The 16847-nt window shown below is 49.6% G+C and overlaps 1 protein-coding gene across 6 annotated transcripts in view; it reads right to left on the bottom strand.

Moving 5' to 3' along the window:
- LOC120508459 (protein CEPU-1) overlaps positions 1–16847 on the bottom strand; it is a 356395-nt gene that overhangs the window by 21343 nt on the left and 318205 nt on the right. For all 6 annotated transcript variants that reach the window (XM_039722093.1, XM_039722094.1, XM_039722097.1 and 3 more), the window contains one exon: positions 6329–6454. In XM_039722093.1, coding sequence (XP_039578027.1) covers positions 6329–6454 — 126 coding nt within the window. The remainder of the gene's footprint in view (positions 1–6328; positions 6455–16847) is intronic.

Genomic DNA, 16847 nt, shown 5'->3' on the forward strand with positions numbered 1-16847 from the left:
AAGCTCCCCACATGTCACGCTAACCAAGTTTTAGTCATTCCTTGGCAAAAGAACAACCTGGAGACCATGACATGATTCCACCAGACTGTCTCCTGCTGGGTCAGATCCCTCCCCCATGGGAGCTGATGGGGAAGCTGCTGGCACTCAACAGGCTGAATATTTCCCCTGATCCCTGTCAGGATCTTGCTGGTGGTCATATGGGTCCACACTCAAGCAACCCATGGCAATGCCAGTTGCCTCCATCACCACAACCACACAAAAAACCAGCGTCCATCCCAAAGTGCTGCTTCTCCATGGCCACTTCACCATATTTATTTATCCTATTTGTGTTCCCTACATGATACAAGCAGAGCTGGACCACTGCTGACCCTCTGCCCGGCTGCTCCGTCTGGCACACATTGATTAAAGGAGTATCAAAAGTGGTGGCAGATTTACAGGTTAACAATGATTTAGTGGAGAGCACTGCAGCCAAATTAATGCCGGCTATAATGTAGTTTACCTCATTAAACAATGCACACCAAGATCCTGTCTGTTGTAAAACAATTGGTCTCTGAAGCCTAGTGTTCATCTTCCAGGGTTGCTGGGAGATAATAAATGGGTAATATTCCGGCGATAATGGTAATGGAGTCACGGCTCAGAGCTAATATTATGGCAAAGCAGTAATTATTTCAACAGTAAACAAGGGGATGGTTGAGCTGCCAACAGGATTGGAGCCAGTTGAAATGCTCCAGTTAAAACAGTGGAGCCCAGGCCTCCAGGAAGGAGGATCAGGTGCTTGGCCATCAAGTGTGTCAGTTGAACCTCTGTTGAGTCACCCAGACACCAAAAGACAGGAGGGACACATGCAGTAAAGTGAGGTGGGACAGCATGTACAACATGTTGGCCATCCCATCCCATCCCATCCCATCCCGAGCTGGCAGCTCAGGCTGGGCTCTGTGCCCCATCACACAGCAGGAGCACTCGCTTCCCTTCTTTGACACACCACTCATGTTGGCTCAAAGCAGAATCTTCAAAGCAGAAAAGAGGCAGAGCAGAGACACAAGACCTGGGATGAACACAGAAGGAGCCTTACACGAACCATCTGCTCCCTCTGAGAGGTATTTCCCTGCTAAAAGGGCCAGGAGAGGACACGGCTCTCTGGTCTTCCATTAATGAGGTGATGTGAGGACAGGCTAATGGGAGCAGATCACAGCATGTGCAGCTGACTGGGGAGGAACAAGGCAGCACAGAAGCAAGCAGAGATTTTCCCACCCAAGTGGATCCCCCTTCTCCCTGTGCCTCTCAGCTGGGCTCCAGATCTGATGTCCAACCTATAAATATCATCTGCCTCCTCTCCAGGGAGGATGAAGATGGCAGGCAATGTGCTTAATGGACAAACCTCTGAGATGGGAGGATGTCTCCCCTTCCCAGGGACAAGCACCTCTTCAGGCTGGATATTTTTTGCAGATGTTTGTCCTCCTTGCCAAGAGCCAGGGAGAATCAATATATCCAAATATACCAGACTTCTCCCAGAGTCCCTTTGCTGGTTTGCTGCTGATGTATAGACAGATGATCTCATGAGACCTCTACCACATCAGGCCACTGTGTCTCAATCTATCTTAAGTGCGTATACAAGCTGTGATTACTGCTGTGTCTGAGTGCCTCACGTCTGGAATGTGTTTACCCTCCTGCAGTTCTGTGAGACGAGGGTCTGCGATTGTTCCTCTTCCAGGGAGGCCACGGAGGTTAAACGGGCTGATCATGGGGGATATCCTGGATGTGGCCACATCAGGATCCTCCAGGCATCTCCCCAGTGTCTGCCTTTTAGCACTGAGGCATCACCTGCCCCACAAATGACAGCTCGGCCTCAGCTCAGGACTCCAGCTCTGTACAGGATTCAGCTTTCAGCACCCAGCTTAATCCTGAGATTAATGAGGGATTCCCACCACACAGACCTCTCGATCAGACCTCTTACAAGTAAATACACCATCAGCCAAACCATAATGTTTTCCTACCCTGGCAGCCACTGTCTTAAGCCTCACACCAGAATCCATCATACTACAGCAATAATCAAAAAGCAATTAGATAAAACCATGGCAGAAAAGTCCATCAAGGGTCATTAAGGATGACGACTTGGATGCTGACTCTGGCTCGGGATGTTTGTGTGTGGCAGAGTGGTGCTGGATGAGCCAGTGGAGGGATCTGCATGCACACACCCAGTTTTACACCCTTTCCTTGTGCCTCTGGCCCTGCCATGGCACGATAACCCCACTTGTCTGCCCACACAGCCCTCTTCATCATTATTGCTAAACTGTGCCTGCTCCTCCTGGGACAGAGGCTGCTGAGCCTTCATTCCTCCTGGAAGATCCCTCACTTCAATTCCTTGGCACATTTCCCAAGCTTAATGGGAGGCATGACTAGTTTTGTGTCTGCAGCACAGATAAATATCCCCTGGATAGCTCAACGTGGTGCCACTCTCTCTGCCAGTGCCTTGGCGTCACCCTGAGCCCGGTGGCCCAGCGTGCTGTGCTTTTTCCCAGCCAAGAAATCTCAGCCTTCATCCACCGAGAGATGAAAACTGGCCTGACAATATGACAATCGCCATGACAACATCAGTTACCCCCCAAAAATAAATAAAAAGCCCAGTAACTATGGAAACACCTGAGTGACCAAAACCAGGCTATTAACTAGAAGACCTCACCGCAGTTTACAGACAGCATCAGCACTGCGAGGCTGGGGACTGTAATCCAGCCAAAGACTTGGAAACACAGATGTGCTCGGCACCTATGGGCACACATAGTGCTGCCTTTCAGACCTCTGAGTCCAGGTCTCTGCAACTTTTACCTCCTCTGGGCACATGCCTGGGGACTGTAATCCAGCCAAAGACTTGGAAACACAGATGTGCTCGGCACCTAAAGGTGCAAAATGGATATTTATGGGCACACACAGTGCTGCCTTCCTGCCAGGTGTTATATCCAGGACACTGTTATCTATGTAATTCTCTCCCTCTTTGCCTCTTTTGCTCCCTACTTTCACTCCCAAGATGCCTCTCTTGATTGCCATCCCAAGGGTCTAGGTCCCACAGGGGTGCCAAGAAGGGATGGAGCTTCCCCATCCCATGCCAGGTCTTGGTACCTCACAGCAGTTTCAGAGAGCTGAGTTTTGAAGCCCCAGTGCCTGGCAGCGCTGCTGGTACTTGTGATGCCAGCTGGAGCATCCAAGCCCAGGACAGAGCCTCAAAGCTGTTAAGTCTCCTTTGTTGAAGCAGAAGAAGCTGTGACTCCAGCAGCTTCACTTCTTTTTCCACCTCAATCTGTTAATCTGCATTAACAGGAGTTGCTGTGAGTTAATACAGCATTACTGGGAGGAGAAATAAAATAAGACAGAGAGAAGTGAGGCAGAGGACAGAAGACAGGCTGTATCACACCTTATTTGGACTGGCCACAGGCTCACAAAACACTTCCCCGGAGCCAGCAGCCTGCTTTTGTTCATGCAGGAGGATGAGGATGGGCACAGGTAGGACCAAGGTCTGAGAACTGATGGAGACACCAACAGGGCCAGCATGCCTGCATTTCATAAAATATGAATCAGAAAACTCCCTTGCTCAGGTTCATTGAGCTCTTAAGTTATACCATGAACTTGGTCTCCTCATCCCAGCTGCAGGAACTCCTCCAGCCCCCAAACCAAAGAGAGCTTCCAGAATGGGCTTCACAACTGCTAGAACATGGCAACAGCTGCAGGCAGGCAAATTCAGCAGAGTTTACCAGCCCAAGCTACTGAATGCAAATTCATTGGAGCAGAGACTACAGTCAGAGGAGCCTGGAGTGGCTGGCAAAGGATCTCAAGTGAGATCAGTCACTGGTGAGCTGGGCTGCTCTCAGTGTATATCCTCTGAAAGGCCTGCCCATGCACTCCCTGGTGAGCAAACACTCTTCTTTGCTCCATTTCCCACCAAGAGGTGCACTGTGTGCTCGCAGGTGCCAAGGAAATCATAAAACCCGTGAAGTGCCTTTGCACAGAGCAGCACTCACCAGTGTCAGCTCGGGGACTGATCCTTCAGCTCCTGGTGTGGCCGTGCCTGGCACACACAGCGTTGGCACAGCCTGTCCCGAGCAGCACTGCTGAGAGCCACTTCCCCACCCGCTGTGTGAACCCTTAAATTATGCACCAGCATTCTCTCAAACAATTCTCCCTCATCCCTTTTCTCCACCACTTCAAGAGAGATGGAGGAAGATGGTGAGAAGGAACAGGAGGCAGCTCGCTCGAGACTTCCCACGGGATGAGTAGAACAACAACCCAGAGGGGCCAGCAGCAAGCTTTGGGTTTTGCTTGCCCCTGGCACTCTGAATTAGAATGTATCCTACATCCCAGATCTGCTAAAGCACCTCTGCATTTTCTCTGGCTCTCATTTCAGTCCTCACACTTCCGATCTTCATCTTTGCTGTGTGTGGTGAATGCAAATTGGAGAAGTAGAGGTTCCCCTTGGTGGCTTGGCAGACCTAGAAACAGAGGAGCTGCCCATGGAGATGGGCAGCCATGGAAGTTGTCGTGGGCCACCTCTGGGCTCATCACCCTCCATCAGCAGGAGACCAGGCTCTGGTAAATCTCTGTGATCATTTGTTCCCTTTGAGTTTTGAAAGCAGAATGCCTAATCATGGCCAAAATCAGGAAAGAGCTGCTGCTGCAAATTACACAGCGCCACAGGTAATTTCTGATTAGCTCACTCTTCCTCTCCTGGTGCATCCTCAGTTTCCATAGCAGCTAAGTCCTAAGTAAAATGGAAACATCTGGTTCAAGCGCATGTAAAGATTCCCTGGGGAAAAAAACCTGCTGGATGGCAGCAAACACAGAAAATAGCCCCCGTGAAAGACAGAGGCATCAGGAGCTGGGAGCCTGGTTAGGACAGGATGGATGGCATGTGGGAGAAGGCAGAAAGGGGCACATGAGTGGGAGACAAGGGTTCTGGGGAGCAGGAGGGGATGTAGGAAGGAGAGTGGAGCTGTGGGAAAACAAGATGCTTGTGAAAAACAGGTACTGAGGAGGCTGAGCAAAACAAAAATATGTTGTCAGGGTAGACAAGGAGAAGAGTAGGAAGAAGAGGCTTCAAGATGGGATCACATGGACTGCCTCAACCATAAATGCTGCCTGATGGTGACACACAGTGACAGTAACTTTGATTCCATAGAGAGACACTCAGGGATGGGGAGGAGCACATGGATCCATGCACAGACCCTGACCAAAGCCACCAGCTCAGAAGCAAGACCACCTACAGTGGATAAGCCAAGATGTGCTCTGGGGGAATGGTTGTAGAGACTCCTGTCAAGGGAAGGGGCTGAGATGCCGCCAACTCAGCTTGCTCTGCCTGAGCTTTGCAGAGTGATGGATCTGGCCCAGCCGTTCACTCCAGCACAGACAAATAGCAAAAAAATCAATGGAGCTGCAGCAAGACACTGCAGCCCTTGTCAGGAGCTGAGCAGGGAGAGCAGCCACGGCGCCATCCGCCACTGCCGCCCCTGCGTCGGCTCCTTCGGCTGCCGGACGTCCCCCAGGAGAGCTTGAGGCAGTTGTCTGAAACAACAGCCCACGACGGTAAAACCTCGGGGGAAACACGACTCTGAGGCGGAACTGAAGCGCTTAGACAGGATCAGAGGATCAGAGCCAGGCATTGCCGCTTGGCCGCACGGCTCGTCCCACCCAGAGCCTCCAGATCTCACCCCCGGCTCACCCACGAGAACCTCGCAACCGCCTGGGAATAACAGGGCAGCAAAATGCAAAACAAGTGCCAAAAAGCAGCTGGGAAAGGGGGTTGAAATTATACGGTCCTGCACGCCTGGGAATTTGCTTCCCAGTAGTCACACCCACACAGTTCTGCTGAGGTTTGCTTACCAATTAACAAGGCCACCAATTAATGCTTCATGTGTTTTCCTGCTCATTTGCACTATTTACAATCCTCCTTTGAAGCAACCTGTAAGAATTGCCTGAAAAATTTTCAAAACATGGCCAGACAAGCACATTCAATGTGCAATGAGAGTGCCCCATGAGGAACTCCATGATCCTTGTGTGTCCCTTCCAACAGAGTGTATTCCCTGATTCTACAAATCTCTAAGCACAACAACCCCAACCTGGCACCTACAGCCAGTCCTCCACAGGACTAAAACCATCAGCTTCTCTTCCAGACCAGCAGGATGGATGTTCCTCCACCACAGTCACCAAGTTCTGTGTTGAGTCACATCTTTTTGGTGCATTTCACCTTCTCCTGGCAACAGAACGAGCCACCGACCCCTCCCCAGCCACAAACAAAGAGTGCTGTGCCCTTCCCAAAATATTTCTGGTAACATTTGGTTCTTACCTTTGGGTGAGATGTGTCTCCAGGTGATTGTTGGGTCTGGCCTGCCCGTGGCTATGCAGGTGAGGCTGACATTGCCGCCCTCGTTGATGGAGATGTCAGAAGAGATCTCAGTGATTTTTGGAGACACTGCAATAACACAAAGAGGAGAAGGAAAATGAAACTGGTTCTGCTTCAACTCAAATCTTAGACTGTGGGTGAAGGAGGCTGAATTTCCATCCTCCCTCCGCTTTGACAAATTTTGCAGTAGCCCATCAGTCTCATCTGACTTGGCAGGAACAAACAGGGAAAAGAGGGGGCAGAGAAGACACAGCTGAAGTGGGAAGAAACTGTCGCTGGAGGGGATTCAGTCATTTTAGGAAGGCTCGAGAAACTCCTCCGTGGTGTGAGACAGTACTTCTTCCTACCCCACTTCCAGCATTCCTTGTGTTCTCCTAGCCATGACAAACCCTTCCCAGCAGAGATGCATCTTCCTGAGGAAACACGAGTCACCCCCTTCAAACTCCTGCAGCTTTTCCTGCAGCTGTGCAGGTTCTCTGCCAGGCCCTTGTGAGCACCAAGAGGAGCTGGGCATGAAGAGAAAGTCTGCTGAGGAGCCTCTAAGGTCCACCACCCTGCAAAGGGAGGGAAATTCTGCGGGGATGAAAGCCATTCCCCTGCATTGGCACTGCCACCCAGAGCACGCAGGAGTCAGATACAGGGGGTCCAGGCCCCAGGAGGGGACACAGGTACAGGATGGGGGTGATGAGGAGGGGGCTGGGAAGGGATGAGGAGCAAGCAGGGAGCACTCAGCTCCTGCTGCTGCATGAGCAGAGGACACGATGTGGCTGCTAGGGAGGGCTGGGAGATCTTCTGGTGGGGATGTAGGAGGGAAAACCATCAGCTGCTGTTATCAGCCTGCACCTGCAGAATATAATGAAGACTGTCACCTTCCTGGGTTTATTTCCAGACTTTCTCCAGAGCCCAGCAGGCACTGGCACCCTGCTGCAGCACTTTGCAGGAGAGCCACAAACCACCTGCAACTTCCACCCTTGCTGGGAGAGCCAGAAACATCACCCCACTTGGGGCTGCAGCCCAGCACCCCAAATCCTGACTCGGACCCCGCTCCTGACCCTCCCTTCCCTGCCTCTCCCCACCTCCCACACCTTCCAGGGCTGCGCCAAGCCGGAATGACTGCAATGGCCTTGCACGCAATGCCTCTGCTGTGCAGGTAAGTAATTTATTGATCCGTAAAGCACTCCAAGACGCTCTGGAAGGGATTATGTCATGCCAGTGCCGTGCAATAAAATAAAAAATGATGGATTTTTTGTGAACATGATGGTGATTTAGGGTTTGTAGTTGGAAGTGTAGTTAAAGTACATTTTAAGTGGAAATCAAGGTGGGTAATGAATTATTCTCTGTTTTGAAGGGCTTCTGGGAGTTCATTTTTTTGCTGCTCTGGGCATGATGGCTAATCTGCTAATCATGCACTGGAGAACAGCTCTGGATCAGCTGCTCCCAAGCAGAGAGGGCTCTGGGGCAGGGCTATGGAGGGCACAAAGACAACACCTAAAAAATATTAATATGCTTCAGTGTCACTAAGAGGACAGCACATTCCTCATGGGACCACTCAGAGCTGGGAATGCTTTGCCCATGGCCAGGTCCATTGAGGAGATGCAATTAATTACAATGTTGTTATGATTGCCCTAGTGTGTTCCTGGTGAGGCTGGGACTACCAGCCAGGAAATCCACATGTGCTCTGAAAACACAGGGTGTATGGTCTCCACAACAAAAAGGGGTGTATTACTTGTCCCATTGTAATTTTGGAGAGGTGGGAAGAGCCAAGGGGAGGTGCAGTGATTGCCCACCTTTGCCTGGGAGCAGCAAGAGCTTCCAGCTCTAAGTCCCAAAAAAAATGAAAGCAGTATCCATCATCTTTAATGTGCTGTTTGCTGCATCACAGAGGAACCTTTCTGATGTTTTTAACTGCTGAATCCACATCGACCCAATTCAGCTTGTTTTCCAGAGGCTTTAAAAAAAGCAAGTCAGGCTTTACTGACTGGTCTGGGACTGCACGGACACAATTCAGCTTGTTTTCCAGAGGCTTTAAAAAAAGCAAGTCAGGCTTTACACTGCTGGTCTGGGACTGCACAGACCCATTTTCACCAGCCCAGGTGAGAGACAAAAATCAACTGACCAGGTTATAAAACATAATTAAAACAATTTAAACTTGGGTTTGATTGATAGGACAAAGGGGAATGCCTTAAGTTGAAAAGGGTTGATTCAGAACAGTTATAAGAAGTTTTTTACAATGATTGTCATGAGAGCCTGGCCAAGGTTGCCTGGAGAAGCTGTGGCTGCCCCATCCTTGGAACTGTTCAAGGCCAGGCTGGACAGGACTTGGAGCAGCCTGGGAGAGTGGAAGGTGTCCCTGCCCAGGGCAGGGGATGGAACTAGAGGGTCTTTAAGGTCCCTTTCAACTCAAACCTTTCCATAATTCTATAAAAAGCAACTCAAACTGCACATGCAACAGAGGAGAAGTTCACCATACTCTGGGGCAAGCTCAGGACACTTTGAGAGAGACACAATTTACTGTGTCCCATCTGGAATGAGAGGAGGCAAGAACATCTGGGAAGCAAACCAGAGAAACATCACTGAAGCTGTTAACTAAGTCTGGAATTGTCTATGCAGTGGTAGGATTTAATACGGTGGTTATTGTATGTTAATTAAATATTTGAATCTTTTACTGCACAAACTATTCCAAATGCCTTTCTAGAGACACAACAGGTGTTTTGTAAGGCTTTTACCAGACTAGGGAGGGAAATCTTAATAAATAAATGATCCAAGCATATATTTAATATTATTTAACAGTCACTGGTGCTTCCATTCCCTCTGCATTAAAGGACTTTCACCAGCACTTGACATTTCTGCAGCAGTGGGGCAGAGGAGACATTTTCTCCGCTGAAAGCAAGACACAGATGGAGCTGTGCCCCTTTGGGAATGAATAAATAAATAAAGCTAAGTAAATGCAGGCTTCCCAGGCGGGAACCCTCTCCTTGCGGGCAGTCCTTTTGTGTTCAGCATCTCTCTTGCTCGGAAGTGATTAAACATGGCAGTGTTGGCCAAGCTGCTCCGGTGACACTGCACAGATTTCCCCACAGGCAGGCTGGTGCTTTATTGATCCGAGTCTTTCTTTTTTCCCCCTCTGTCTTTGACACAGTTCTGTGGAAAGTCTCTGGGTGCTCTCAGCCCCCACCAGGTGCCCAGGGCATGCCCCCCAGCTCGCCCCATCATGGTGCACACAAGGAGTCCCCAGGACAGAAAGCAGCTTGCTTAAATATTTAACCAAAGCATATGGTGAGCTGCACGTTTGAGGGTGCTCAGGCAGGTGATAGATGTCTTTCCAGATCCAAGCATATGTGCCTGCCGACACACATCTATTCCCTGGCGCACAGACACCCTCCTGCCACTGGCACAGACCATATCCCTGCTCTGCTTTCACCTCCAAACACCCGCTCCTGAGCCAGCACAGGTGTGCAGCTCACAGATCCCACGTCTGCAACGCACAGCAGTGCTGCACACAGATCTTCACATCCTGGGAATGTGGTGGGGCTCCCCGGGCATTTCTGCCACCTCTTCTCCCACAGCACCCACTGCAGTACCGAGGCCTTCCCTGATTATTCCTCCAGCTGCCTTTTACAGTTCATCCCAAACTGCATAAACATCACCAGCTTTGCCTCCTTGCCTGGGCCCTGCCACCTCCACTTCCATCAACATCACCTCCCCACCCACTTTCCTGGCATGTACTGACTGTGCTGCTTGCCCTTGACCCCGTGCCCCCAAGTCTATCTCCTGACACCCCCCATCCCAAATTTCAGCCACACAGCAGGCTGAGTGGAGGGTGCATCTGGAACAACCTCTCCACCTCAGACTGGCAAGGGGACTTCAAATCAAGTTGCCTATTCTTTCTTCAAGGAGCAATTGCATTTATTTTGCCTTAACCACTCCCTTTCTATCCAGTTTTGGGAGGCAAGCAAGTAGTACAGAAAATACAGCTGTGACTTTTCCAGACCAGCAAACCCCTTCTGGTGTGGGAGTGAGGCAGAGCAGGTGCTTGCCCCAGCCAAGGGGTCTCAGCCCCTGGCACAACCTGGGAGAGAGTGGCTGTCCTGGTAAGCCCAGCCCTGCTTCCCTTTCATGAAACATGCAAACCTCCATCTTCCAGCACGAGCAACATCTGCTCCAGATCAAAGGAAACAACAAACAACAACTATAAAAGTGTCTGAAAGAAAGAAAAAGAGGGAAAGTCAGACTTGCATTCTTCAGGCAATCTGTGATGTGCACTGGCAGCTTCCTGAGCATCAGCCTGATGCTGCTCCTGCTTCTCATAACAGCTTCTTACTGCTGTCACACTCAGACTTCCCTGTGTTTTACAGAGTTTGCTGCCATGAATGCTGCCACTGGGATTGGGTGAGGGGGAGTCCTGGGTGTCCTATCCCTGCTCACAGCAATGCTGAGTCAAACTGAGCCCTCCCTCAGGCAGCCGAGGGTCTGTCAAAGGCAGGGACCCAACGTCCAGCTCCAGAACTCCTCCAGGTCGTAACCAGAGCACTTTGTAGTTGCCAGGAGAAGGTGTGGAGAAGGTGCAGTGCTGGCTGCCACAGTGCCAGACACCTCCATGGAGCCTCCTCCCTCTTTTGTGTTCCAAAGCTTTCTGCCTTTAGGGAGCAAATTGAGAGCCCTGTGCCTTCAATTACAGGTGTATTATAATGGGCTTTTAAATCAGTTTGTGCTGCTCTAACACAATTATAGTTAAGAGAAAAGCAGGGAAGGCTTTGTCTTTCTGTCATATCATACTTCCATCATTACATCCTTCCTTCATATCATCCTTCCATCATATCAGGAGCTGTTTCGAGCCTGTCCAAAGGTGTGAGGAAGGGCAGACACAGCCTCAGAGCCTGCTCAGTCACAAAGGTTTGTACACAAATCCCTTGTGGGTGTCTCTCCTGCTTCCCAGGGCTGCCTGGACCCTGGGTTGGCACCATCACCCCCTTCCTGGGTTCATCACAGCTTCACCAAGGGACTGATCCCCCTCTTCACAAACCTGGCAGCAGCCAAAGCAATGAAAAAAGAAGGCTGGAAACAAAGAGGACATACATAACGACCTTAATAAGCAATTAATAAATAACTAATGACAATTGCTCGTTCTAAAGCGAGGCGTAATGAGATGTGTCATACGGCACCAAAATGTGTCTAAATGATTTCCCAAACAGGTAACGGCTCCTGTTGCAGGGAAGCTTGGAGGACACGAGATTTTTTACGCCCGTCTCTGCAGCAGGTTATACAGCACAGCATCATAATAACTCAGAGGAGGAGGGGGAAACAAGACGTTCCCAATCATTCATTAGTAAAGTATTTGTGAACACGGGTATAATTCACCGCATAAACAGCAGGGTTTCTGCAGACAAACTTTATAGCTAAGTGCCAAAAGGGAGCCCAATCTGATTCCACTTACGACAGCATAAATCAGCACTACTGCTGCAGTCAACAAGGGATACACCACAATAAATGTGGCACAAGAGGAGAGTCGGGGCTCAAGCATGTGGATTTTTTCCTGATTTCTGGATGGGTCCAGGTCATGAGCCTGGATCAAGCGCAGCTCCCTAAGGATTCAGGGTGATGCCTTACTAGATTCACTCCCCTGTTTTCAACATTTTGAAGGGATCTGCATAATTTTTCCTTGCAAAAAAAATGAAGAAAACACCTAACACCAAGCCCCACACCTGTGGGGAATCAAACCAGAGTTTCTTTGCATGGCTATTAATAAGCAGATTTAAGAGGAGGCAGAATGCTTCCCTCAGGTTTGGGAGAGTTCTGTGTTCATGTTACAATGCCCAAAGGAAAATATGGCACTGCTCTGGACTTCGTTGCCTCCTTTAAAATGAGTCTAATGATGCTGAGTGAAAAGAAAACAAGAAGAAAAATATAAAAGCAAAGTTTTTCCATTATTATCCATGAAGAAATGCAGCCAAACAAGGAGTGTTTGGCAGTTCAGCTCCCTGTCTAGACAGATCTCATTTTCAACTCCACACACGCTGCACGGATCTAGTTTCCAGTTTTTGCACCCCAAGCCACCTGGGATTCCCCCTGTAAGCCAAGCAACGCCTCATGAAAGGCAGAAAATTGAAGGATCTCGAATCCTTAAGACACCTGCATCATTTTTCTAGCATTATTGACACCTCTGCTCAAGGTACGACAGCCTCTCTCACAACTGCCTCCACGGTGACCATCAAAGTGACAGTGACTGTGTCACACCCTGCTCAGGGGATGCAGGGTCCCCAGCTCTTCTCATTCCACTGGGTACCAGTGAAGTCTCCATCAGACCCTTGGGAAAATCCCTTTGTAGGGACGAGCCAGAGCGTGCTGACAGCACCCCAGAAAGTTTGAACACGACTTGTGGTTAATACAAAGCTTGTCAAACCCATCACCTCGAAATGCTGAATGTCTTTATTAGATTCCTTTATCTCCCCCAAGATCGGAGGGACACGACGAGATGATTCTCAGCGGAGATGTCATCATCCAGAAACTAATTAAAGGCTGCGCGGGAAGTCGGGCCACGCACACTCTGGAGAACAAAACGCATTAGCAACCCGAGTCGGGGAAAATATTACAAGTGAACTTCAGATCAGAAAGGGCGAGCGAGGGATTTCACAGCAGCTCTCCTCTCCCCATCTTTCCTCACACTCATCCTTACACTCCCTTATCCTCGATAGGTGACCCCAGCTTGGGGCTGATTAGGACCAGCCTGGGACCTGGGGGATGCAGGCCAACAGGGGATCCTTTCCTCCACCCTGGGAGAAAAGCATGATTTGTGGAATTTCCTTTATTTTTAATCACAGAAAAGCATCCTTGCTGTGGGTCAATAAGTGCAGAGAAGAATGGATGGATGCTGGCTCTGCCAGAGTGCTCCTGGCAAAACCCTCAGTCTCGTTTGGTCTCATCTCTCCATCAACGTAATGACAAGAATTTCTCATCCTTGCAGGCTCATGAAAAAGACAACAACACATGAAATTTTAAGATACCCAGAGCCTATGGCCACAGGAACTGGACATGGGGGCATTTCTCCATGGGGACAGATGCACAGATCTAGTTTAGAATGTGTGTCTCAAGTGGATGTACCTGCAAACAGCCCTTCCCAGCCAACCTGGAGTCTCCAATAGACGCAAATATCCACGATATTGCTCATCTGACACATCAACAACACGCTGTCCTGCTAAATCCTGCACAAACCCCCAGCTCCCCGTCCCACAACCAGCCAGAGTGGTCAAGCCCCCCTGCTCTCCTGCTCCCCACTCTGCTGCTGGAGAGCAGAGGGGGCTCTCCCTGTCTCCTCTGTCCATGCAGAGTGGGCATCACGCCAAGGGCTGAGCTTGCCAAACTGCCCTGTGCCACTTCACTCTTCAAAAGGGACCTGACAGGAACAAAGGAGCTCAAACATCCTTTCCAAAGATAAATCAGATGCTCTAATGCAGCCTGCATCTCCAATGAATATAGGGCAGGTGTCTCTGAAGTGAAGCATTAGTTAAAATGATGCTCTTTAAATTACATTTCGGCTATTTCAGGCAGACAGGTTGTGTGTGGGTTGGGCTGGGTTTTTTTATGATCTATCTAGAGACTTAAAAAGACACAGAGAGAAATAAATCTCTCTTCCATTAAAAACACACTATGCTCTTGCATATTTGTTCTTATCTCGGCACTCTCGCTCTCGTGCTCCCTCTCCCAGGGCTGGAGCACAAAGTAAGTGTTTGTGATTACACTTCCACCCTGACACTCAGCTAATTCGAGGAGCTGCCAGCCCGTGCCCAGGCGGAGCACACGCCTCACCCACCCCCGCAGGAGGATGAGCTGTGCTTCCCCAAATGCCTCGCTGGACCCAGTGCCTTTACTTCAAAAACCATTGAGATTCGGGGTGTTAATGTGGAACCACGCAAAAGTTCCAAGTTTTGATTGAGTTTGTTTGGATCTTCTGAGTCTGTCCATGCCCTTTTTGTCTCATTTATCTATTTACATTCCTCCATTGCCAGCGCTGCCTGTCCCCAGACAGTCCCTTCCCTCCCATCCTCCCTGAGCTCCAACTCTTCCAGGTGCCCCTCATGCTCCAGATGGGGCTTTTACTTCTGCTTGGGCTTCTTCCCATCTTTTTTTTTAACTCCAGTTAAAAATTAATCGATCAGGCAGGGAGCACAGCCCTGTTATTGTCTGATTAGTTGGTCTGGAGGCTGCTACTTATGCCCAGACTCTGTTTGTCTGGGAGAACAGAGTGGGAGAACAAAGCTTGTGAAGTGGGAGAACAAAGCTTGTGAAGTGGGAGGTCAGCAAGGTCCAGCAGTTCAAAATGAGCACAGGTGAGGTGATCCATGCCTCCATATGCTGCCACTCCTCCTATCCCCATGGGAACACATTTCCTGTGACTCATCCATTGCTCCAACGGCGGCAAAGATGGCCCTGATCCATTCCTTACTCTTCTTAGTAATTTCTTTACATCCCTGCCTTTTCAGGCTCTCCTTCTTGGGCTCCAAGAGCCCCCCAGCTTTCCTCACCCCTCCCATGGAATATTTCTGGTCCCTCATCCTATCCCAAGGCACATTTCTAGGCCAACTCACAACTTCCCCAAACCCAGGGGACCAAGCCAAAGCTTGGCCAAAGGTGCCAGGAACAAGCAGGAGTGCAAATACCAATGACCCAGAGTCTGTGGGATGATGCTCACTGTCCTTCCCAAACCTTCAAATGTGGTTTATCCCTATCATCAAAACTCTGGGAGATAAGGGAGCGTTATCATTCCCACTTCACGGATGGAGAAATGAGACCCAAAGATCAAATAGGCCAGAAGTGCCCGTTCAGATCAACGCTCTGCAGCACCTGCCTCTCAAGCTCTGTGGAGCTTGGAAAACCAGGTTAAAAAGGCACAGGGAGAGCAAGGGTGGCTGTCAGGGCAGGCATTTCCATTGGGCTGCACGGAATGAGAGCTCCACAGTTAAGAATCAGTCATCAGGCCACTGAGACACAGCTGTGTATCCCTGTACATAGAGGGGCAATTAAAATTCCAATTGCCAATTTCAACACAACCAAGGAGCATTTGAGAGAGCTAAAAGCAAAGGAAAAGGGGGGAGCGATGGTCCCACAAGGGAAGGATATTGATGTGCCTGGAGAACGCGGGGGCTGTTCTCCTTTCCCATTAGGACTGCTCCTTCATTTCCTGTTCCTCCTAAACAAAGCCCTCGAGCCTTCTTCTCGGCCACACTCGTGCCTCCGAGAATGCCAGAAAAGCCACAGGGAATTATCCCCGCCAGAGCATCCTTAATTTCCCTATTTGTCTTCCTAATGCCCAGCCTCATCACCAGCACCATCTATTCCCCATGTGCTCCTACTTTACATGGATGGACTATTTTTACCCCATTCTTCCTATGCCTCTTTTTCCTCCCATTTAATCATTTTGGAGGCTTTTTATCCACACTTTCCTTTCCTTTCTTTCCTCTTTCCCTTTCATTTTTAATACCTGTGGTTCTCCGATTCAAAATCATTACTGTTTTTAACTTGACTCGAGCCTCTTAATTAAGTTACTTTCCATTATTTTTTATCTAGTCCATTTGTCTACATCCCCCGCACCCTCCCTAATTCTCCCTTTCCTCCCCAAGGCAGGCTGGGTATGAAATCTTACATTTCCATTTGGCTAACAATCACTTTGAATTTTTAAATGCTATTAAATTGGATCACACCAGTCACTGGACTGGAGTTGTCGAGCTGTGATATTTACTCGCGCCAGTCAAAGGGAAATGAAATTGTGGCGGCGCGGGGGGGAGGCGATGGGGGAGCCCAGATTTATTCTGCCCGCGGTCCTCGCAAACAGGCACAATCCCCTCGGATTTCTGAGCGAGTTCAAAGGAAACTCTCACGCTCAACCATGAATGTATTGTAATGTCTTTAATAAATCAATTACTTGTTGGCAGGGAAGTGTCACTGCATCTCCAATCCTTGTAATCACCTCAGCCTTGCTGTGTTTTAAGTGCGGAAAGCCCACGGAGGTAGACGGGGAGCCAGGAGCGTTGTCAGTGTAGGGCAAAGCACAGAAAGCACCACTTTGTCTTGCCAGGAAAGGCCGAAATGTGCAGAAAGGATTTGAATCATGTAAAAACACACACACACACACACACACACACACACACACAGTGACCCCCAGCTCCAGGATGAGCACACCATGGTGCTGGAGGGACCACGTGGGGCTCATCCTTCCCAGGGCAGCTCTTGGGATGCAGAAGCTTGGAAGGAATGACCACAGCAGGTTCTTGGGAAATGCCTGTCCCAGGAAATCAGCCTGCGGTGATGGGAGCAGGTCCTGCTCCTTCCTGCCCAGTGCTGAGCAGGGGTATATTGCAAAGCAGAATTTTCCCACTGGCCCTAGAGCCAGACAACCTTTTGCTGCACTAATTCAGACCCTGAGTTTTGATCTTCTTCTCCAGGAGGCTACCATATTTCAATTTACTAA

The sequence above is a fragment of the Passer montanus genome, unplaced genomic scaffold (genome assembly GCF_014805655.1).
Source record: "Passer montanus isolate IOZ18808 unplaced genomic scaffold, ASM1480565v1 scaffold47, whole genome shotgun sequence".
Lineage (NCBI taxonomy): Eukaryota > Metazoa > Chordata > Aves > Passeriformes > Passeridae > Passer > Passer montanus.